This window comes from Cherax quadricarinatus, chromosome 58 (assembly GCF_038502225.1).
Source record: "Cherax quadricarinatus isolate ZL_2023a chromosome 58, ASM3850222v1, whole genome shotgun sequence".
Taxonomy (NCBI): domain Eukaryota; kingdom Metazoa; phylum Arthropoda; class Malacostraca; order Decapoda; family Parastacidae; genus Cherax; species Cherax quadricarinatus.
Window position 1 is genome coordinate 12,465,716 of NC_091349.1, and position 25,224 is coordinate 12,490,939.

At 42.4% G+C, this 25,224-nt stretch overlaps 1 protein-coding gene and 1 long non-coding RNA gene across 8 annotated transcripts in view; one reads left to right on the forward strand and one right to left on the reverse strand.

Annotated features, from left to right (window-relative positions):
- Nucleotides 1-25,224, forward strand: part of LOC128697976 (centromere protein F) — a 266,000-nt gene that overhangs the window by 102,285 nt on the left and 138,491 nt on the right. For all 7 annotated transcript variants that reach the window (XR_011393629.1, XM_070097610.1, XM_070097611.1 and 4 more), the window contains one exon: nucleotides 12,208-14,075. Coding sequence is in view for 6 of the 7 variants with exons in the window: in XM_070097610.1 (XP_069953711.1) it covers nucleotides 12,208-14,075 (1,868 nt within the window). In the remaining variant the exon portion in view is untranslated. The remainder of the gene's footprint in view (nucleotides 1-12,207; nucleotides 14,076-25,224) is intronic.
- The window catches only part of LOC138854423 (uncharacterized), a 147,889-nt gene that overhangs the window by 87,367 nt on the left and 35,298 nt on the right, over nucleotides 1-25,224 (reverse strand). The window lies entirely within an intron of this gene.

The window sequence follows — 25,224 nt, forward strand, 5'->3', positions numbered from 1 at the left end:
ACTCTTCAGACATTCCTCATGCCTCTGTACCTATTGCCGGTGCTGTTTCCTCACCCGCTTCAGGTACTGAGGCCTCGACTGACTCCTTCGATTTATCAGACCTTCGCTCTCCTCTGACTATGCTTCCGGCCTCTCCCTCTACGGTGCGGGAATTTTCAAATCGCCGACCCGTTCCACGTCGGACCAACTCTGGTCCCACGCCTAAACGTCAACGACAATTACCTGCTGATGATACTTCTCCACCTTCACCTTCTCGTTCTTCTCAGAAACGATCGACACGTCCTTCACTACCTTTCCACGCTCAGTTTCAGACTGAACAGTGGACTAAATTCTTCACTTTACGACCAACTTCCTCTACTGCCTATCTTTCTGACCATAGTATTGGCAAGGCACTCCTACGCCATGTTGGTAAAGATATTTCTTTTCATGCTCTTAAGAGCGGTACGCGCATCATTACCGTACAGAATGCTACCCAGGCTCGTGAGCTCTCTCGTCTTTCCCATATAGATACTGTTCCTGTCACCCTTGAAAAACATCATTCCCTCAATTCTTGTAGTGGTACCGTCATTCTGCCCCATACCATAGTTCAACAAAATTTCCAGACATGTGGCACCGACATTCTAGAACAGCTGGAACTCCAAGATCTCCCAATCCTCAAGGTAGACACTTACGTTCTTCCTGCCCGTGGGCGGAGACGATACCCTAGCAATGTGGCTCATTTAACTTTTGACAGCCGAGAACTCCCATCCTCAGTTTATATAGCAGGACATCGGTTACAAGTTCGAAAGGTGATCCCTACACCACAACAGTGTAGAAATTGCTGGCGATTTGGCCATCCAGCGAAATATTGCAGATCTATCGCCGAATGCCCAGTCTGTGGTGCCGATGACCATTCTAATACGTCTTGCAATCGATCTCCCTCTTGCCTTAACTGTCATGAGGCTCACCCTTCGTACTCTCGCCGTTGTCAGGTCTATTTAAACGAGCGGGAAATCCGTTACCTCAAAGAGACAGAAGGTCTCCCTTATGCCATGGCAGTTTCTCATCTCCGCCTCCAAGGGAGACTCCCACGTGTTTCTTATTCCCGTGTTTCAAAACGTCCCCCCACTTCTGGTATCCCATCTTCTACACCCACCTCTGTGGTTACCTCTCCCATAATCACTCCTGTATCTAATCCTTTTGCTGTCCTCGGCTCGGACGTCCCTACTTCAACGCCTTAGTCTAATCTCGCTTCTTCGAGTTCTCTCTTACAAGCCTCAGTATCGACGAGACCTCGTACGACACCTCTTCCCAATCGTCCCTCTACTTCTCAAAAGTCAAAAAAAGGTCCGGTAACACCTCCTACCCATCTTCCACCTCCTCATTTTACCCTCCCTGTCTCTGTCCCTAGTTCTTCCCCTCTCACTGGCTCGGTTACAAGTGCAGAGGTTCACCCTCCTCCTCGTAATGTACCTTCCTCCCCTGTTCCCTCCCAAGTTTCTTCCTCTTCTGCCACCTCCCAGGTTCCTGTCTCTTCTGTCCCCTGCCACGCTTCTCCAGTTCCCTCCACCCTTTCGCCCCCCCCTACCTTGGTACAGTCCAATACAGTTCCAATCTTTACTCATCCTCCCCCTACCATTCCCAATATTGTCTCCCATACGACATCTCTGAATTCCGAAACACTTGAAGCAATCTCTGAATATATTGCAGAGACCAAACCATCAATGGACACTGATCCACCTTCCGCTCTTTCTCTCTCCTCTGCTCCATCTGCGCAACTCCTTTCTTCACAGCGCACCGTTCCTTCGCTGCTTGAACATTTTCCACTGCCTCCGCATGTGGACTTTTCTAACCCTTCTAGTCCGTAGGAACCCTTACCTGCGGATTTCAAGTATCTTTATCATTGCCAATCATGGCCTTTTTACAGTGGAATATACGCAGCCTCAGGGGTAATCGGGGTGAGCTTCAGATGTTACTCTCCCAGTTTGCCCCTGTTGGTGTTTGCTTACAGGAACCAAAATTACACTCTGCTGTTATTTCTCACATCTCAGGCTATAATTTATTGTATTCTTCAGATCCTTTTCCTGATGGGACCTTTAATGAAAGTGCCCTTCTTCTTCGCACTGATATTCCGTACCATCAGCTATTTGTTCATACTTCGCTGCATTACACAGCAGCCCGTATCCACTTACATAGGTGGTATACGCTCTGTTCTTTATATCTCTCTCCTTCTCGGGCATTATCTATTCCGGATTTTGCCTTCCTTGTTTCGTCATTACCGCCACCGATTCTGTTACTTGGTGATTTTAATGCCCACCATTTCCTCTGGGGGGGGTCTCACTGTGATTCCCGTGGAATTCAGTTAGAGGCTTTTCTTGCCACCCACCCCCTCCATGTTTTAAATACAGGTACTCACACCCATTTTGATCCTCGGACTCATACTCTCTCTTGCATCGATCTCTCAGTTTGCTCTTCCTCCGCCGCATTAGCCTTCACTTGGTCTGTTCTCCCGGACTTACATGACAGTGATCATTTCCCAATCATTCTTACTTCCCCTTCATATTCGCCACCTCTTCGCACCCCACGCTGGCAATTTAATCGGGCAAATTGGAACCTTTACTCACACCTGACTGTTTTTAAAGAGGTTCCTTCTTCGTCCTCCATCGATGAGCTTTTACACCTCTTCTCGTCCTCCGTTTTCACCGCAGCTTCTCATTCTATACCCCAAACTTCGGGCAGGCATTCTCAGAAATGCGTGCCTTGGTGGTCTCCTGCTTGTGCTCGTGCAGTACGTTTGAAACGCGCTGCATGGGGCAGGTACCGGTACAATAGAACCACAGAGCGACTCCTTGATTTTAAACAGAAGCGTGCGATCGCTCGCCGTGTCATCCGTGACGCTAAACGCACTTGCTGGCGAGATTCTCCACCATCACCTCTGCTTCCTCTATGAGTGCAGTCTGGAAAAAAGTACGAAAACTGAGTGGTAAATATTCTCCTGACCCGGCTCCTGTTCTGCGGGTTGCCGGTGTTGATATAGCAAACCCACTAGATGTTGCCAATGAAATTGGCAATCATCTGGTCCGTATTTCTCAGGGACTCCATCTATGCCCCTCATTTCTTTCCTCAAAGTCTGCCAGAGATTTAGCACCCTTGGACTTTTCTTCTCTCAGAGAAGAACAGTATAATGTGCCTTTTACACTTCAAGAACTGGAGGCAACACTCTCAGCTTGTCGATCATCGGCAGCTGGGCCCGACGACATTCATATTCGTATGCTACAACATTTACATCAGTCAGCCCTTGCAGTCCTATTACGCCTTTACAATCTTATTTGGTCACAAGGAGTTCTTCCACAGCTGTGGAAATCCGCCATTGTTCTCCCTTTCCGCAAACCAGGCACTACGGGACATGAAACCTCCCACTATCGTCCTATTGCTCTTACCAGTGCAGTTTGCAAAGTAATGGAACGTCTAGTAAATAGACGTTTAGTGTGGTATTTAGAGACACACAACAGTCTCTCCACTCGTCAATATGGCTTTCGTAAGGGACGTTCTACCATAGACCCCTTACTGCGCTTGGATACGTATGTTCGTAATGCCTTTGCGAATAACCACTCAGTTATTGCCATATTTTTTGACCTTGAGAAGGCATATGACACAACTTGGAGGTATAATATTTTAGCCCAAGCCCACTCCTTAGGCCTTCGAGGCAATCTACCATCCTTCCTTAAGAACTTTTTAACTGACAGGCATTTCCGTGTTCGGGTTAATAATGTGCTCTCCCCGGACTTTATCCAAGCTGAAGGTGTCCCCCAGGGATGTGTTCTGAGCACAACACTTTTTCTCCTTGCTATTAATGATTTGGCCTCTAGTCTTCCATCAAATATTTGGTCATCACTCTATGTTGATGACTTCGCTATTGCCTGTGCAGGCGCTGACTGTCACCTCCTTACAGTTTCTCTCCAGCATGCAGTCGACCGTGTTTCCAATTGGGCCACCACACATGGGTTTAAATTTTCCAGCACTAAAACCCACCAAATCACTTTCACTAGACGCTCTGTCATCTCCGATCATCCTTTGTACCTCTATGGCTCCCGTATCCCTGAACGTGATAGTCAAGTTTCTGGGCCTCCTCTTTGATCGTAGGTTATCCTGGAAACCTCACATTACCTCTCTGAAGGCGGCTTGTCACAGCCGGCTGAACCTTCTTAAAACCCTTGCTCATCTTTCGTGGGGAGCTGATCGTCGAACCCTCCTTCACCTACATTCCACCCTTATTTTATCGAAACTTGATTATGGTGACCAGATCTATTCAGCGGCATCTCCTGCTACTCTCTCTAGCCTTAACCCCATTCATCACCAAGGATTACGTTTATGCCTTGGTGCTTTTCGCTCTTCCCCTGTCGAAAGCCTCTATGCAGAAGCGAACGTTCCATCCTTATCCGATCGCCGTGATGCCCATTGCCTGCGCTACTATGTACGCTCTCATGATCTCCGCAATCCTTCCATTTATAGAATGGTCACTGATATTAGTGGACATTATTTGTTCGCCGCCCCTGCTTACTCCGTCCCTTCTCTCTTCGCCTTCATTCGCTCTTGTCTTCTCTTCAACTACCACCTTTCTATGTACATGTAGCATCTCACTTTTCCCTACCCCCCTGGGAAGTTCCAGCTGTTCGAGTCTGTTCTTTCTCCCTCCCTTGCTCGAAAGCCCAACTGTCTACGGTCGCTTCCCGCTCTCTTTTTCTTGACCACTTTCACTCTCATTCTCATGCCATTGCTGTGTACACAGATGGCTCTAAGTCTTCTGACGGCGTAGGATTCGCAGCAGTGTTTCCGGACAGCGTCGTACAAGGGCATTTACTATCTTCAGCTAGTATTTTTACTGCTGAATTATATGCCATCCTTACGGCACTTATCCGTATTGCATCTATGCCTGTGTCATCATTTGTGGTTGTCTCAGACTCCCTTAGTGCTTTACAGGCTATACAAAAATTTGATACACCTCACCCCTTAGTCCTCCGTATCCAACTTTGGCTACGCCGCATCTTTACTAAGCATAAAGATATTGTTTTTTGTTGGGTCCCTGGTCATGTTGACGTACAGGGCAATGAACAGGCAGACACTGCTGCGCGGTCAGCAGTACATGACCTACCAGTTTCTTATAGAGGTATTCCATGTACGGACTATTTTGCTGTAATATCTTCCCACCTTCACACCCGTTGGCAACAACGTTGGTCTACTATGCTCGGCAACAAACTTCAGTCTATTAAACCGAGTATAGGTTACTGGCCGTCTTCTTATCACCAGTGTCGAGGTTGGGAGACTACTCTCTCCCGTCTTCGCATTGGCCATACTCGTCTTACTCATGGATATCTCATGGAGAGGCGTCTTGCTCCTCTCTGTGAGAATTGCCAAGCTCCATTATCAGTCAGCCACATTCTGTTGGACTGCCCACTTTATCAACGAGCACGCAGAATTTACCTCTGTCGTCGTCTTCGCCCCGCTGCTCTCTCTTTACCTTCCCTTCTCGCTGATGGACCCACCTTTCATCCGGACTCTCTCATTGACTTTTTGACAACGACTGACTTACTTCACAAATTCTGATACTTTCAGCCCTTTCTACTTGAATCTCTTGCTACCCTCTACCCCCGTACTATCCCCTGCCCCGCTGTTTTCTGTAACCTGCTGATCATCCCCCCTCCCTTCTGCCATCCAATTCCCTTGCTTCCTTCCCTACCCTGCAGCGCTGTATAGCCCTTGTGGCTTAGCGCTTCTTTTTGATTATAATAATGGGATATTGGCAGTTTGGAGGGATATGTTGTGTATCTCTATACGTATATGCTTCTAAACTGTTATATTCTGAGCACCTCTGCAAAAGCAGTGATAATGTGTGAGTGTGGTGAAAGTGTTGAATGATGATGAAAGTATTTTCTTTTTGGGGATTTTCTTTCTTTTTTGGGTCACCCTGCCTCGGTGGGAGACGACCGACTTGTTGAAAAAAAAAAAAAAATAAATAATATATAACCCCCCCCCCCTCCCCCGCCTGCTTTTAACATTTGCCTTGATCCTATCAGTTCCAGCTGCATATGTATTATCTTTCTTTCAACACACCGGCCGTATCCTACCGAGGCGGGGTGGCCCAAAAGGAAAAATGAAAGTTTCTCCTTTTACATTTAGTAATATATACAGGAGAAGAGGTTACTAGCCCCTTGCTCCCGGCATTTTAGTTGCCTCCTGCAACATGCATGGCTTATGGAGGAAGAATTCTGTTCCACTTCCCCATGGAGGTAAGAGAAAATAAACAAGAACAATAACTAGTAAGAAAATATTAGAAAACCCAGAGGGGTATGTATATATATGCTTGTACATGTATGTGTAGTGTGACCTAAGTGTAAGTAGAAGTAGCAAGACATACCTGAAATCTTGCATGTTTATGAGACAGAAAAATGGACACCAGCAATCCTACCATCATGTAAAACAATTACAGGCTTCCGTTTTACACTCACTTGGCAGGACGGTAGTACCTCCCTGGGCGGTTGCTGTCTACCAACCTACTTCCTATAATATGTATTATAATAATTTATTATTATTATTATTATTATTATTATTATTATTATTATTATTATTATTATTATTATTATTATTATTATTATTATTATTATTATTATTATTATTATTATTATTATTATTATTATTATTATTATTATTATTATTATTATTATTATTATTATTATTATTATTATTATTATTATTATTATTATTATTATTATTATTATTATTATTATTATTATTATTATTATTATTATTATTATTATTATTATTATTATTATTATTATTATTATTATTATTATTATTATTATTATTATTATTATTATTATTATTATTACTATTATTATTATTATTATTATTATTATTATTATTATTATTATTATTATTATTATTATTATTATTATTATTATTATTATTATTATTATTATTATTATTATTATTATTATTTTTTTTTTTTTTTTTTTTATTATTTTTTTTTTTATTTTTATTTTTTTCCAACAAGTCGGCCGTCTCCCACCGAGGCAGGGTGACCCAAAAAAAGAAAGAAAATTCCCATAAAGAAAATACTTTCATCATCATTCAACACTTTCACCACACTCGCACATTATCACTGTTTTTGCAGAGGTGCTCAGAATACAACAGTCTAGAAGCATACACATATAAAGATACACAACATATCCCCCCAAACTGCCAATATTCCAAACCCCTCCTTTAAAGTGCAGGCATTGTATTTCCCATTTCCAGGACTCAAGTCTGACTATATGAAAATAACCGGTTTCCCTGAATCCCTTCACTAAATATTACCCTGCTCACACTCCAACAGATCGTCAGGTCCCAAGTACCATTCGTCTCCATTCACTCCTATCTAACACGCTCACGCACGCTTGCTGGAAGTCCAAGCCCCTTACCCACAAAACCTCCTTTACCCCCTCTCTCCAACCCTTTCGAGGACGGCCCCTACCCCGCCTTCCTTCCCCTATAGATTTATATGCTTTCCATGTCATTCTACTTTGATCCATTCTCTCTAAATGACCAAACCACCTCAACAACCCCTCTTCTGCCCTCTGACTAATACTTTTATTAACTCCACACCTTCTCCTAATTTCCACACTCCGAATTTTCTGCATAATATTTACACCACACATTGCCCTTAAACAGGACATCTCCACTGCCTCCAACCGTCTCCTCGCTGCTGCATTTACCACCCAAGCTTCACACCCATATAAGAGTGTTGGTACTACTATACTTTCATACATTCCCTTCTTTGCCTCCATAGATAACGTTTTTTGACTCCACATATACCTCAACGCACCACTCACCTTTTTTCCCTCATCAATTCTATGATTAACCTTATCCTTCATAAAACCATCCGCCGACACGTCAACTCCCAAGTATCTGAAAACATTCACTTCTTCCATATTCCTCCTCCCCAATTTGATATCCAATTTTTCTTTATCTAAATCATTTGACACCCTCATCACCTTACTCTTTTCTATGTTCACTTTCAACTTTCTACCTTTACACACATTCCCAAGCTCATCCACTAACCTTTGCAATTTTTCTTTAGAATATCCCATAAGCACAGTATCATCAGCAAAAAGTAACTGTGTCAGTTCCCATTTTGAATTTGATTCCCCATAATTTAATCCCACCCCTCTCCCAAACACCCTAGCATTTACTTTCTTTATAACCCCATCTATAAATATATTAAACAACCATGGTGACATTACACATCCCTGTCTAAGACCTACTTTTACCGGGAAGTAGTCTCCCTCTCTTCTACACACCCTAACCTGAGCCTCACTATCCTCATAAAAACTCTTTACAGCATTTAATAACTTACCACCTATTCCATATACTTGCAACATCTGCCACATTGCTCCTCTATCCACTCTATCATATGCCTTTTCTAAATCCATAAATGCAATAAAAACTTCCCTATCTTTATCTAAATACTGTTCACATATATGCTTCAATGTAAACACCTGATCTACACATCCCCTACCCACTCTAAAACCTCCTTGCTCATCCGCAATCCTACATTCTGTCTTACCTCTAATTCTTTCAGTTATAATCCTACCGTACACTTTTCCTGGTATACTCAGTAAGCTTATTCCTCTATAATTTTTACAGTCTCTTTTGTCCCCTTTCCCTTTATATAAAGGGACTATACATGCTCTCTACCAATCCCTAGGTACCTTCCCCTCTTTCATACATTTATTAAACAAAAGTACCAACCACTCCAACACTATATCCTCCTGCTTTTAACATTTCTGTCATGATCCCATCAGTTCCAGCTGCTTTACCCCCTTTCATTTTACGTAATGCATCACGTACCTCCCCCACACTTACATTCTGCTCTTCTTCACTCCTAAAAGATGGTATACCTCCCTGACCAGTGCATGAAATTACTGCCTCTGTTTCTTCCTTAACATTTAAAAGTTCCTCAAAATATTCTCGCCATCTACCCAATACCTCCATCTCCCCATCTACTAACTCCCCTACTCTGTTTTTAACTGACAAATCCATATTTTCCCTAGGCTTTCTTAACTTGTTTAACTCACTCCAAAATTTTTTCTTATTTTCATTAAAATTTCTTGACAGTGCCTCTCCCACTCTGTCATCTGCTCTCCTTTTGCACTCTCACCACTCTCTTTACCTTTCTTTTACTCTCCATATACTCTGCTCTTCTTATAACACTTCTGCTTTGTAAAAACCTCTCATAAGCTACCTTTTTCTCTTTTATCACACCCTTTACTTCATCATTCCACCAATCACTCCTCTTTCCTCCTGCCCCCACCCTCCTATAACCACAAACTTCTGCCCCACATTCTAATACTGCATTTTTAAAACTATTCCAACCCTCTTCAACCCCCCCACTACTCATCTTTGCACTAGCCCACCTTTCTGCCAATAGTCGCTTATATCTCACCCGAACTTCCTCCTCCCTTAGTTTATACACTTTCACCTCCCTCTTACTTGTTGTTGCCACCTTCCTCTTTTCCCATCTACCTCTTACTCTAACTGTAGCTACAACTAAATAATGATCCGATATATCAGTTGCCCCTCTATAAACATGTACATCCTGGAGCCTACCCATCAACCTTTTATCCACCAATACATAATCTAATAAACTACTTTCATTACGTGCTACATCATACCTTGTATATTTATTTATCCTCTTTTTCATAAAATATGTATTACTTATTACCAAATTTCTTTCTACACATAGCTCAATTAAAGGCTCCCCATTTACATTTACCCCTGGCACCCCAAATTTACCTACTACTCCTTCCATAACATTTTTACCCACTTTAGCATTGAAATCCCCAACCACCATTACTCTCACACTTGCTTCAAAACTCCCCACGCATTCACTCAACATTTCCCAAAATGTCTCTCTCTCTTCTACACTTCTCTCTTCTCCAGGTGCATACACGCTTATTATAACCCACTTTTCACATCCAATCTTTATTTTACTCCACATAATCCTTGAATTAATACATTTATAGTCCCTCTTTTCCTGCCATAGCTTATCCTTCAACATTATTGCTACTCCTTCTTTAGCTCTAACTCTATTTGAAACCCCTGACCTAATCCCATTTATTCCTCTCCACTGAAACTCTCCCACCCCCTTCAGCTTTGTTTCACTTAAAGCCAGGACATCCAGCTTCTTCTCATTCATAACATCCACAATCATCTCTTTCTTATCATCTGCACAACATCCACGCACATTCAGACTTCCCACTTTGACAATTTTCTTCTTCTTATTCTTTTTAGTAATCTTTACAGGAAAAGGGGTTACTAGCCCATTGTTCCCGGCATTTTAGTTGACTTTTACAACACGCATGGCTTACGGAGGAAAGATTCTTATTCCACTTCCCCATGGATATAAAAGGAAAATTAATAAGACCAAGAACTATTAAGATAAAATCAAAGAAAACTCAGATGAGTGTGTATAAATAAATGTGTACATGTATGTGTAGTGTGACCTAAGTAGAAGTAGCAAGACATGCCTGTAATCTTGCATATTTATGAGACAGACAAAAGACATCAGCAATCCTACCATCATGTAAAACAATCACAGGCTTCGTTTTACACTGACTTGGCAGGACGGTAGTACCTCCCTGGGTGGTTGCTGTCTACCAACCTACTATATACTATATATATACTATATACCATATCGCACCAAGGCAGGGTGGCCCAAAAAGAAAAATGAAAGTTTCTCTTTTTAAATTTAGTAATTTATACGGGAGAAGGGGTTACTATCTCCTTGCCCCCCGGCATTTTAGTCTCCTCTTACAACATGCATGGCTTACGGAGGAAGAATTCTGTTCCACTTCCCCATGGAGGTAAGAAATAAACAAGAACTAGAAAGAAAATAGAAGAAAACCCAGAGGGGTGTGTGTATATATGCTTGTACATGTATGTGTAGTGTGACTTCAGTGTAAGTAGAAGTAGCAAGACGTACCAGGAATCTTGCATGTGTACGAGACAGAATAAAAAGACACCAGCAATCCTACCTTTATGTAAAACAATTATAGGCTTCCATTTTACACTCGCTTGGCAGAACGGTAGTACCTCTAAGTGGTTGCTGTCTTATCAACCTACTACCTACATTATTATTTTTTTTTTTTTTCAACAAGTTGGTCGTCTCCCACCGAGGCAGGGTGACCCAAAAAAGAAAGAAAATCCCCAAAAAGAAAATACTTTCATCATCATTCAACACTTTCACCACACTCACACATTATCAGTGCTTTTGCAGAGGTGCTCAGGATACAACAGTTTAGAAGCATATATGTATAAAGATACACAACATATCCCTCCAAACTGCCAATATCCCAAACCCCTCCTTTAAAGTGCAGGCATTGTACTTCCCATTTCCAGGACTCAAGTCCGACTATAAGAAAATAACCGGTTTCCCTGAATCCCTTCACTAAATATTACTCTGCTCACACTCCAACAGATCGTCAGGTCCCAAGTATCATTCGTCTCCATTCACTCCTATCCAACACGCTCGTGCACGCTTGCTGGAAGTCCAAGTCCCTCGCCCACAAAACCTCCTTTACCCCCTCTTTCCAACCCTTTCGAGGATGACCCCTACCCCTCTTTCCTTCCCCTATAGATTTATATGCTTTCCATGTCATTCTACTTTGATCCATTCTCTCTAAATGACCAAACCACCTCAACAACCCCTCTTCTGCCCTCTGACTAATGCTTTTATTAACATTATTATTATTAATTTAGGGAAGTGGAGCGTAGATCCAATTCCCTTGATCAAGAGCCTCTTGACAAGGAACCTCCCTTGAGGAGGAAGTTCGCATCCTGAAATATCGTTCGTATCCAGAAGCAAAAAAAAATCGATAGACTGTTCGTATCCTGAAAAATTCGCATGGTGGGGTATTCGTAAGCCGAGGTTCTACGGTATATCTTTATATATGCTTCTTAACTGTTGTATCTGGGTGCCTCTGGAAAAAGTGATTATGCATGAGTGAGGTTAAAGTTTTGAATGATGAAAGTATTTTCTTTTTGGGGATTTTTTCTTTTTTGGGTCACCCTGCCTTGGTGGGAGACAGCCGACTTGTTGGAAAAAAAAAAAAAAAACTAAAGCGGTCTTTGGTTATAACAAAATTTGTCCAGTTAGTTTGCTGTCTTGTAATATTTATTCTTGTTTTCCAGATTGAAGTTCTGATGAGAGAAAAGGCAGCAGAAGAACATCATGAATCACAGATGAGAGAGAAGGAAGCAAGTGTTCAAATGTTAACTTCATCACTTGAAGAGAAAAAGCAAACTATTTCAGATCTGGAGAAGAAATGCTTTAATCTGGAGGTAAAACTAGAGACACTGAGTGAAGATAAAGAACAAATTGAATCTCAGCTCAAAGATGAGCGTAAACTGCACACAGACAGCATTGCAACTCTGAATAAGTCTGTAGAAGAAAAGGAACTAACATTAGCTAAAAATTACAAAGAAATGGATGCCTTAACTGTTACATTAGCTAGTGCACAAGCAGAGAACATGGAATTGGTTGATCAGCTGAAATCACTGAAAGGTGAGATGGAGGACAAATTCCAGAATCTACAGGTGTCACTTGTAGACAGTGTCACTGCCTTGGAGAAGGAGCGTGATTTTGCAATCCATCTGCAGAGCAGATGTGACAGTCATGAACAACAACTTAAAGAAGCCCGAGAACAGAAGCAGCAGATTGAAGTGAAATATGTAAATGAAGAAAAACATCATACAGAAAGTATTAGAAATCTGAACAGTATTCTAGAAAAGCATGAAGAATCCTTAGAAAAAAAACAAAAGGAAATGGAAAATCTTAAGTCTCAACTTGAAACTATGAAAGCTGAAAATAGGATACTAGAAGAAGAGAGAGAGAGGATGATTACTGATAATGAGGAGAAATTATCTATTGTTCAGGGTGCCCTTGAAGTTGCAGAAACTCAAAGTGCTAATTTGAAAGAGCAAGGTCACACACTTCATGCTAAGCTTGACCAGTTGAGCATCACTTTTGAGAATAAGGCACAAACTTTCGTGCAGGAACGCTCAGAATTGGGGCAAGCAATAGCATGTCTGAAATTAAGTTTAGAAGACCTTGGTAACAAACATAGGGAAAAGTCAACAAAATTAACGGAAGCTGAGCAAGACATTTGTCAGCTAACAGTCAGTATTGATGAGAAAACCATGGCATATAATGAGGTTGTATCAACTTTGAGAAGCAATGAGAGCTTAATAAAAGAGAGAGAGATAGAGATAGCAAAACTGGAGAAATTAGTAGAAGAAGCAACTGATAACTGGAGAGACTCAAAATGTCAGTGTGAAATATTAACATGCTCTCTCAAGGAGAAAGAAGAGGAACTAAGTCAGAGCAGTAGTACTTCTCGGGTATTGAGCGAAGAATTTGATGCACTGAAGAGTAGGCTAGAAGCTGCAGCTTTGGAAATATCTGCACTGAAAGATGATATCGTATTAAAATCCCAAAAAATGAGTGAACTTGAAATTAATGCCAAGCGTACAGAAGAGGCAATGGCTCGAGTAGAATATCTGGAGGAAGAGTTGAAAAAGTTGCATGAAAAACATGATGTGGTTGTCGCTCAACTTTCAGAGGCCTCGGTAACCCTTGTTACCAAAGAGGAGGAGTGTACACAATCTCGGGCTGCTATAGAAGAATTGGAAAACAAAAAGAATGCAACTATACAGTCTCTGCAAGATAAGCAATCACTTTTAAGTGAAGAGAAGAAAACATTGTTAGCAAGGCTACAAGAAGAAGAGAAGAAAACTTCAAATGCTTCCCAAAATCAGTTAGAAGTTAAAAGGCAGTTAGATGGCACATGGGCCCAATCTGATGAATTTCAGAAGGAATTGGAGGAACATAAATCAGCAGTTTGCAAATTAAAGGAAACACATTCTAGGCTTCTTGCGGAAAAACTTCAGTGGGAAGAAGAACAGAAGTTGCTGAAATCAACTGTAGAAAACTTGCAACAAGCCAAGAACAATCTTTCATCAAAGGTGGAAACATTACATAATAGCAATGCATGTCTTAGGTAAGACATTTGTAAAAGAAATTGTATTTTTATCTTGTTTTTGTTTTGTTGCTATTGTTTATAAGCAGTCCTCTCTCTGTAAACAAAAAGCTGTTATAGTATAGGTGAAACTTGAACAAAAATCTTAAAGCAGTACATTAGGGCCTTGACTTCAATTTTCCATCTTACAATGTTTCAAATTACTGTTTGATGTTTTGCACTTATGATTTTGGCACTTGTGAAACAGTTACCTATACAGTAATTATGAATACTAATCTACAGTTATGATCATTGCAAATAATCAAACATTATTTTAAGTGATTTTTATGTCTTTTACCAAAACCATTAATACTTTGTGTATTAACTTTGTGCATGTATCAATATCAGATCAAAAGGGGGTATCAATATAAGTGGGAATTAACTAAATTTGATGGTATCTCTGAGTATTGGTCTAAAATTCAATATAGATATCAGTATCGGCATAAATTTTAGTATGCCATTACTAGTAGAGATTATATATATATAGGTATAGATTTGCTAGACTAGATTTAATGTTCATAATTTCTTATGCTTGAGTTGTAATATTTTTCTCAGTTTTTGCCTAATTCTTTATTCTCTGTGTGTGTTCATTTTATGCATGTGTATAAAGAGCTCTCATTTGATTGATAAGCTGTAAATTTAATATATATATATATGATTTTCTTAAGATTTAATCACAAGTACATTAAACTCTCATTTGAAAGCATTTGAACTCCATAATAGTGTCTTAATTCTACTGGAAAAAAGTGCAATAAATAAGGTCATGAAAACAACTGACTGCTATTACTAGTTACGCCTACCCTTCATTCACTCGTAACCTTCGCACATACCTTCTTTTGTTCATTCTCCCACAGCTCTGTATGACCTTTCTAAGCAAGCTTTTATTGAAATCTTTAATAAAGTATTTAATAAATTCTTGATATGTCTATGATTTACTTTGTGTTGTCTACCTGCTTATCTTCGCTTGTTTCTTCTGCAGCTGTCACATTTTCATTCACTCAAGGGTTTAGTGCTTAATTTGATTGTATTAATAATACTTTTAATAATACTTTTAATCTCCATCTTTCAACAAACCAGCCATATCCCACCAAAGCAGGGTGGCCCAAAAAGAAAAACAAAAGTTTCTTTTTTAACTTTAACCCTTTGAGGGTCGACAGGCCCTCTCCGAAACTCGTTCTCAGGGTCGGCCAAATTTAAAAAAAAAAAAAATAATTTTCTCTTATGAAAAGATAGAGAATCTTTTCCCGATCATAACGACACCAAAAGTTTGAAATTTGATAGAAAACTTACGGAATTATGCTCTCGCAAAGTTAGCGGTCTCGGCGATGTTTACGGATCGGCGCCTCTTCAAGGGGGGCTCCTTGGCGTGGTGAAGAGGCTCTTGGTCTGAGGAATTAGCCCTGTCGGTCTTCTTCCTCAGACCGAACCTAATTACCCCCCATTCTCCCCTCCCCTATCCCATCCTCCCCATCCTCCCCTTTTTCCATTCCTCCTCCTCCTCCTCACCCCTCCCTTTTGCCCTTCCTCTTCTTGGCCTTCGTGATTTCTCCCACAGGCGCACTAGTTCCTAGGTAGGGGAAAGGACACCGGAGTCCATCCCATTCCGTTGAGGTTTCTTGGCGGTGGCGTAGTTTGCCGTGGAATCTGGATTGCCTGGGGATGTCCCGATCCCTCTCCGGTATCCCGGAGTAGCTTTGGGTGTCTTTTGGGCGACGGGTGTATCTCTGGAAGCCACCTTTCGGATTCCGGGGGTGGTGGCTGAAGGAGGTATGCTTTGTGGCGGATATCCGGCCGCCCTCTCTTTTGTCCACCGAGGTAGCTCGGCAGATGTGAGGTTGCTATCCCAGATTGCTGGTTTACTGGCATGAAGGGTAGGGTATGGCACGGGTTCCATGCTGCATCTGCGCTACTAGCGGTGTCGAGTCCTCTTGGGCGCGGAGGGGGATTTCCGGCCCTTTCATTCCTCCTGGGAACTATTCCTCCCCGCTCCCCCCTTTTTTTATTCTTTTTTTTATTTTTATTTTCTTTTCTTCTTTCTTTTTTTTTCTTAAAAACAAAAAGCAAAGGAGTAACCTAACCATGGCAGCCCTAGTCCATGAAACCACTACCCCCGGGCCCCTTCTTGATACCGCACCCCATTCTGACCCTGCCTTGTGTTTAGACCACTCTTCGGACACTCCTGATGCCCCTGTACCTCTTGCTGGTGCTGTTTCCTCACCCGCTTCAGGTACTGGGGCTTCGACTGACTCCTTCGATTTGTCTGAACTCCGCTCTCCTTTGACTATGCTTCCGGCTTCTCCCTCTACGGTACGGCAATTTTCGAATCGCCCACCCATTTCCTGCCGGACCAACTCCGGTCCTACTCCTAAACGCCAACGTCAATCTCCTGATGATGCTCCGTCGTTACCTTCCCATTCTACTCGGAAACGACCGACACGTCAAGCACTCCCTCTCCACGCTCAGTTTCGGACCACACAATGGACTAAATTCTTTACTTTAAGACCAACTTCTTCTTCTGCCTACCTTTCTGACCATAGTATTGCCAAAGCGCTCCTGCGTCATGTTGGCAGAGATATTTCATTTCACGCTCTCAAGAGCGGTACACGCATCGTCACTGTCCAGAATGCTACCCAAGCTCATGATCTTTCTCTCCTTTCGAATATCGATACTACTCCTATCACTATTGAAAAACATCTTTCTCTCAATTCTTGTAGTGGTACTGTCATTCTGCCCCATACCATAGTCCAACAGAATTTCCAGTCATGTGGCAATGACATTTTTGAACAGCTGGAACTCCAGGATCTCCCAATCCTCAAAGTAGACACTTATGTCCTTCCTGCCCGGGGGCGGAGACGTTACCCTTGCAATGTGGCTCGTTTAACTTTTGACAGCCGAGAACTCCCGTCCTCTGTATATGTCGCGGGACATCGGTTACAAGTTCGAAAGGTGATACCTACACCGCAACAATGTAGAAATTGCTGGCGTTTTGGTCACCCAGCGAAATATTGCAGATCTATGGCCGAATGCCCAGTCTGTGGTACCGACAACCATTCTAATACATCTTGCAGTCAACCTCCATCTTGCCTTAATTGTAATGAAGCTCACCCTTCGTACTCCCGCCGTTGCCAGGTCTACTTAAATGAACGTGAAATCCGTTGCCTCAAAGAGGCAGAAGGTCTCCCTTATGCTATGGCAGTTACTCATCTCCGCCTCCAAGGGAGACTACCCCGTGTTTCTTATTCTCGTGTTTCCAAACGTCCCCCCACTTCTGGGGTCCCATCTTCTGCAGCCTCCTCTGTTGTTACCCCTCCCATAGCCACTACGGCATCTAATCCTTTTGCTGTCCTTGGCTCTGACGTCCCGACTACAACTCAGTCTGTTCTCACATCTTCACGTCCTTCCTCACAAGCCCCAGTATCGACAAGACCTCGTACGACACCTAATACCAATCGCCCCTCTACTCAGAAGTCCAAAAAATCCACATTGCTCAAATCTTCTTTGCCCCTTCCTTCCCTTCTTCCACCTCCACACGTTACCTTTCCAGTCTCTGTACCTAGTTCTTCCCCTCTCTCTGGCTCTATTACAAGTGTGGAGATTCACCCTCCTCCTCGTACTATGCCTTCCACCCCCGTCCCCTCCCAAGTTTCTCCCTCTTCTGTCACCTCCCAGGTTTCTACCTCTTCTGTCCCCCCCCACACTTCATCTCCAGTCCCTTACACTTTTCCCTCCCCCTCTACTTTGGTACAGTCCATTACTGTCCCAATCTTTACTCACCCTCCTCCTCCTATCTCCAATATGGTTTCCCATACATCTTTGAATTCAGAAACACTTGAAGCCATTTCAGAATATATTGCAGAGACTAAACCTTCAATGGACACTGATTCACTTCCTGTTCCTTCTCTTCCCTCTCCTCCATCTTCACAACCCCATTCTTCGCAACGCTCCGTTCCTTCGCTACTTGAACATCTTCCAATGCCACCACACGTTGACTTTTCTAACCCCTCTAGTCCGTAGGTGCCTTTACCTACAGATTCCTGATATTTTCTTCATCGCCAATCATGGCCTATTTACAGTGGAATATCCGCGGCCTCAGGGGTAATCGGGGTGAGCTTCAGATGTTGCTTTCCAGGTTTTCCCCTGTTGGTGCTTGCTTACAAGAACCAAAATTACACTCGGCTGTTTTCCAACCTATCTCAGGCTATAATTTATTGTATTCTTCGGATCCTTTCTCAGATGGGACCTTTAATGAAAGTGCCCTTCTTCTACGCAATGATATTCCGTACTGTCAACTATTTGTCCATACCTCGCTGCATTACACTGCAGCCCGTATCCACTTGAATAAGTGGTTTACAATATGTTCTTTATATCTCTCTCCTTCTCGAGCATTTTCTATCCCAGACTTTGCCTTTCTTGTTTCATCCTTACCACCACCACTTCTGTTACTTGGTGATTTTAATGCCCACCATTTCCTCTGGGGGGGGTCTCATTGTGACTCACGTGGCATTCAGTTGGAGGCTTTTCTTGCCTCTCACCCCCTCCATGTTTTAAATACGGGTACTCCCACCCATTTTGATCCTCGTACTCATACTCTCTCTTGCATCGATCTATCAGTCTGCTCTTCCTCCACTGCACTAGACTTCACCTGGTCTGTTCTACCAGACTTACATGACAGCGATCATTTTCCGATCATTCTTACTTCTCCTTCCTATTCACCACCTTCCCGTAACCCTCGCTGGCAATTTGATCGGGCAAATTGGGATCTTTACTCACACCTCACTGCTTTTAGTGAGGTTCCTTCTTCATCCTCCATTGATGAGCTCCTACACATCTTCTCGACATCAGTTTATACCGCAGCTTCTCATTCTATACCCCAAACCTCAGGCAGGCATTCTCAGAAGTGCGTGCCTTGGTGGTCTCCTGCTTGTGCTCGTGCAGTACGTTTGAAACGTGCTGCATGGGGCAGGTACCGGTACAATAGAACCGCTGAGAGACTTGTTGATTTTAAGCAGAAGCGTGCGATCGCTCGCCGTGTCATCCGTGAAGCTAAACGCACTTGTTGGCGAGACTATGTTTCCACCATCACCTCTGCTTCTTCTATGAGTGCAGTCTGGAAAAAAGTGAGGAAATTGAGTGGTAAATACTCTCCTGACCCGGCTCCTGTTCTACGGGTCACTGGTGTTGATATAGCAAACCCTCTCGACGTTGCCATTGAACTTGGCACACATCTGGTCCGTATTTCCCGAGGGCTCCATCTATGCCCCTCGTTTCTTTCCTCAAAGTCTGCCAGAGAGTTAGTACCCTTGGACTTTTCTTCTCTCGGAGAAGAACAGTATAATGTGCCTTTTACACTTCAAGAACTGGAGGCAACGCTCTCAGCCTGCCGATCATCGGCAGCTGGGCCTGATGACATTCATATTCGTATGTTACAACATTTACATCGGTCAGCCCTTGTAGTCCTCTTACACCTCTTCAATCTTATTTGGGCACAAGGAGTTCTTCCCCAGCTGTGGAAATCTGCCATTGTTCTCCCTTTCCGCAAACCGGGTACTACAGGACATGATGCCTCCCACTATCGCCCCATCGCTCTTACAAGTGCAGTTTGCAAAGTGATGGAACGCCTCGTAAATCGACGTTTAATGTGGTATTTAGAGACTCACAACAGTCTCTCCGCTAGTCAATATGGCTTTCGTAAGGGTCGTTCTACCATAGACCCCTTACTACGCTTGGATACGTATGTTCGTAATGCCTTTGCGAATAATCACTCAGTTATTGCCATATTTTTTGACCTTGAGAAGGCATATGACACAACTTGGAGGTATAATATTTTGGCCCAGGCCCATTCCTTAGGCCTCCGAGGCAATCTACCATCCTTCCTTAAGAACTTTTTAACTGACAGACATTTCCGTGTTCGAGTCAATAATGTTCTTTCCCCGGACTTCGTCCAAGCTGAAGGTGTCCCTCAAGGATGTGTTCTAAGCACAACACTTTTTCTCCTTGCTATAAATGATTTGGCCTCTGTTCTTCCACCCAATATTTGGTCATCACTCTATGTTGATGACTTCGCTATTGCTTGTGCAGGCGTTGACTGTCACTTTATTGCAGTTTCTCTCCAGCATGCGGTCGACCGTGTTTCCACTTGGGCCACCACACATGGGTTTAAATTTTCAAGTACCAAAACTCACCAAATTACTTTCACTAGACGCTCTGTTATCTCCGATCATCCTTTGTATCTCTATGGCTCCCGTATCCCCGAACGTGATACAGTCAGGTTTCTAGGCCTTCTCTTTGACCGTCGGTTAACCTGGAAACCTCACATTACCTCTCTGAAGGCAACTTGTCACAGCCGGCTAAACCTTCTTAAAACCCTTGCTCATCTTTCCTGGGGAGCTGATCGTCGAACTCTGCTTCGCCTACATTCAGCCCTCGTTTTATCGAAACTCGATTATGGTGACCAGATTTATTCCGCGGCCTCTCCTGCTACTCTCTCTAGCCTTAACTCTATCCATCACCAAGGCTTACGTTTGTGCCTTGGTGCTTTTCGCTCTTCCCCTGTTGAGAGCCTCTATACAGAAGCAAATGTTCCATCCTTGTCTGATCGCCGTGATGCCCATTGCCTTCGTTACTATGTACGCTCTCACGATCTACACAATCCTTCCATTTATAGAATGGTCACCGATATTAGTAGACATTCTTTATTCGTTCGCCGCCCCTGTTTGCTCCGTCCCTTTTCTCTTCGCCTACATTCACTCTTGTCTTCCCTTCAGTTACCACCTTTATATGTTCATGTAGCATCTCACTTTTCCCTGCCCCCCTGGGAAGTTCCAGCTGTTCGGGTCTGTTCTTTCTCACTCCCTTGCTCGAAAGCTCAACTGCCTACGGTGGCTTCCCGCTCTCTTTTTCTTGATCACTTCCACTCCCATTCTCATGCCACCGCTGTGTACACAGATGGCTCTAAGTCTTCAGACGGCGTCGGATTCGCAGCAGTGTTTCCGGACAGCGTCGTACGAGGGCATTTACTATCTTCAGCTAGCATTTTTACTGCTGAACTGTATGCCATTCTTGCAGCACTTATTCGTATTGCATCTATGCCTGTGTCATCATTTGTAGTAGTCTCAGACTCCCTTAGTGCTCTACAGGCTATACGAAAATTTGATACATCTCATCCCCTAGTTCTCCGTATCCAACTTTGGCTACGCCGTATCTCTACCAAACATAAAGATATTGTTTTTTGTTGGGTCCCTGGTCATGTCGACGTACAGGGCAATGAACAGGCAGACACTGCTGCGCGGTCAGCAGTATATGACCTACCAATTTCCTATCGAGGTGTTCCATTTCTGGACTATTTTGCTGCAATAGCTACCCACCTTCGCACCCGTTGGCAACAACGTTGGTCAACTCTGCTCGGTAACAAACTTCATTCTATTAAACCGAGCATAGGTTACTGGCCGTCTTCTTGTCATCAGTGCCGAAGTTGGGAGACCACTCTCTCCCGCCTTCGCATTGGCCACACTCGTCTTACTCATGGGTATCTCATGGAGAGGCACCCTGTTCCTCTCTGTGAGCAGTGTCAAGTTCCAGTATCGATTAGCCACATTCTGTTAGACTGCCCTCTCTATCAACGAGCACGCAGAATTTACCTCCAACGTCGTCTTCGTTCTACTACTCTCTCTTTACCTTCCCTTCTTGCTGATGGACCCTCCTTTAATCCTGACTCTCTCATTGACTTCTTGACAACGTCCGATTTACTCCACAAACTCTGATGATACTTTTCGCACTCCCCTCAGCCCTTTCTGGTTCAGTCTCTTGCTGCCCTTTACCCTTTCACCATCCACTGCCCCGCTGTTATCCGTAACCTGTTGCTCATCCATCTCCCTTTTGCCACCTGATGCCCTCACTTCCTTCCTGCCCTGCAGCGCTGTATAGTCCTTGTGGCTTAGCGCTTCTTTTTGATTATAATAATAATAATACGGATCGGCGATTTTGCCCACTTTGAGCCCCATTTTCGGCCAATTTCACTGTACTAGTCGACAAAAAACATGAATATTTCGCTAGAACTCCATTTTTTCTATCGAATGGGTGCAAGAAACCACCCATTTATAAATTCAACTATCCAGTACAGTGGTCAGAATTTAGCAATTTTGCCAATTTCACACAAATTTCAAAAGATGCCAATTTCGGAATAGGGTCCAGAATAAACAAGAAAGACATTCCTGGCACTAAAATGACATTTCCTCTAGTCATTAGTCACGTCTCAAGGCCCCTCTTATATTCTTTTGCTTTCCACTTTGAATTTTTATTCTCACAAAAAATATAAGATTTACTGTTATGCAGACTACTGCATTAGTGTAAAAAATGGTATAAATATTATTGGTGCACTTGTGAAAGAATATTAGACTCACCAGTTGACGTGTATTGCACGCTTGGCACGATTTGTTTACTTTTGAAGTTTGGTAAAAATCGAACATTTCTGCTACTTTGAGCTCAATTTCAAGGCACCTTTCATTGTAAAACCAGTCAAAATCATCTCAATTTCAGTAATATGTCTTCCATTCTATAAAATGAGACCAAGAAAACTAGAATACAACAATAAATACTATACGAAAATACACTGCAAAGTCGCTGATTTATTAAAAAAAAATGGAAAAAGTTTTTTTTTTCTCATTATGCACCGTGTGCTGCAGGATTTTTTTTAGACTGTGCACACTGACCACATAGACCCATTCTTTCATATGAAGGCCTACCAGCTTTCTCCCACTAGATTTGAGGTCGCTAGAATTTATGAGTACTAGTACGTCAAAAACCCCTACGCGTAAGACGTACTAGTACGACGAAAACCCTCAAAGGGTTAATAATGTATACAGAAAGGGTTGCTAGTCACTTGCTCCCGGGATGTTAGCCGTCTCTAATGACACGCATGGCTTATGGAGGAAGAATTCTGTTCCACTTCTCCATGGAGATAAGCAGAAATAAAGAACTAGAACTAGTAAGAAAATAAAAGAAAACCCAGAGGGTTGTGCATATATGTATATGCTTGTACATGCATGTGTAGTGTGACTCAAGTGTAAGTAGAAGTAACAAGATGTACCTGAAATCTAGCATGTTTGAGACAGAAAAAAGACACCAGCAATTGTGCCATCACGTAAAATAATTACAGGCTTCCGTTTCACACTTGCTTGGCAGGACGGTAGTACCTCCCTGGGCGGTTGCTGTCTCCCAGCCTACTACCTAGTAATACTCTTAATATTATATTTTAGAAATTTAAATATTTCAGTTACAGGTGAAATTTAGGTAGTTCTCCTCTGTTGATTTTTCTCAATCTCCTAGCACAGCCTTGAGTGATGGTTCCCTCCCTGTCTTCTGAGCAGTTCACATCCACTATTCTTCATTATTCTTACCTAATTTTTTTTTTTAAATTTGGGTAATGTAGAAATTTTTATTGAGCTTAGACTTGTAAAACTTCTGTATAAAAATGTGGAGAGAATAATAATTTTTGCATTAATATCATGGAGCATATTCAAAATTTCATTACAAGAGTATTTGGATGTTGATCCTGAAGGCTGTTAACCCAGTAGAGGAATGAGATATTTGTGCAACATTTGGGAATCTTCATTGAAGAAACATTTTGCCAACCAGTGGCTTCTAAAGTCCAGTACAAAGATTGATGGACTGAACACATCGACTCCAGGCTGAGTGACTGATTATCTTGTACTCCTCCTTGTCTTCCTCTGTTATTCTCTGTATTGGACTGAAGAAGCCAGTGGCTGGCAAAATGTTTCTTCAAGAAAGATTCCCAAATGTTGCACAAGTGTGTCTTTCTTCAGCTTCTTGGTTTTAAAAACTATTTTTTAATCACAGTCCAGTATATATAGAGTACATAATCATCATTATAACACAGTAATTACGCATTCCCATGTCTTTGTCGTGTATCTACTCTAGCTGTATTCTTACAATTTTTTAAAATAGTGGTTGATGATAGTGTGAAAGTTATAATCTTGAGTGGTTGATAAATTAGACACACATGCAAAACTTGGATATCTTTACTATGAAAACATTTCACCACACAATGGCTTCATCAGTCCAACACAAAGAATAACAGAGGAAGACTGGGAGGAGTATGCGGCAATCAATCCCTCGGCCTGCAGTTTATTTTATCAGCCTCGGTGTGAGATGGCCAACTTGTTGAAAAAAAACAAAAAAAACAATCAGTCTTGTGAAGACTGATGGACTGATTAAATAGGCTGAAGGTTGGTAGACAGCAACCACCCAGGGAAGTACTACCGTCCTGCCAGATGACTGTGAAACAAAAACCTGTAACTGTTTTGCATGATGGTAGGATTGCTGGTTTCTTTTTCTGTCTCATAAACACGCTAAGATAACAGGGATATCTTGCTACTCCTACTTACACTTTGGTCACACTTCACAGACACGCACATGCATATATATATATACATACATCTAGGTTTTTCTCCTTTTTCTAAATAGCTCTTGTTCTTTTTTATTTCTTCTATTGTCCATGGGGAAGTGGAAAAGAATCTTTCCTCCGTAAGCCATGCGTGTCGTATGAGGCGACTAAAATGCCGGGAGCAATGGGCTAGTAACCCCTTCTCCTGTATACAATTACTAAAAAAGAGAAGAAGAAAAACTTTATAAAACTGGGTTGCTTAAATGTGCGTGGATGTAGTGCGGATGACAAGAAACAGATGATTGCTGATGTTATGAATGAAAAGAAGTTGGATGTCCTGGCCCTAAGCGAAACAAAGCTGAAGGGGGTAGGAGAGTTTCAGTGGGGGGAAATAAATGGGATTAAATCTGGAGTATCTGAGAGAGTTAGAGCAAAGGAAGGGGTAGCAGTAATGTTAAATGATCAGTTATGGAAGGAGAAAAGAGAATATGAATGTGTAAATTCAAGAATTATGTGGATTAAAGTAAAGGTTGGATGCGAGAAGTGGGTCATAATAAGTGTGTATGCACCTGGAGAAGAGAGGAATGCAGAGGAGAGAGAGAGATTTTGGGAGATGTTAAGTGAATGTATAGGAGCCTTTGAACCAAGTGAGAGAGTAATTGTGGTAGGGGACTTGAATGCTAAAGTAGGAGAAACTTTTAGAGAGGGTGTGGTAGGTAAGTTTGGGGT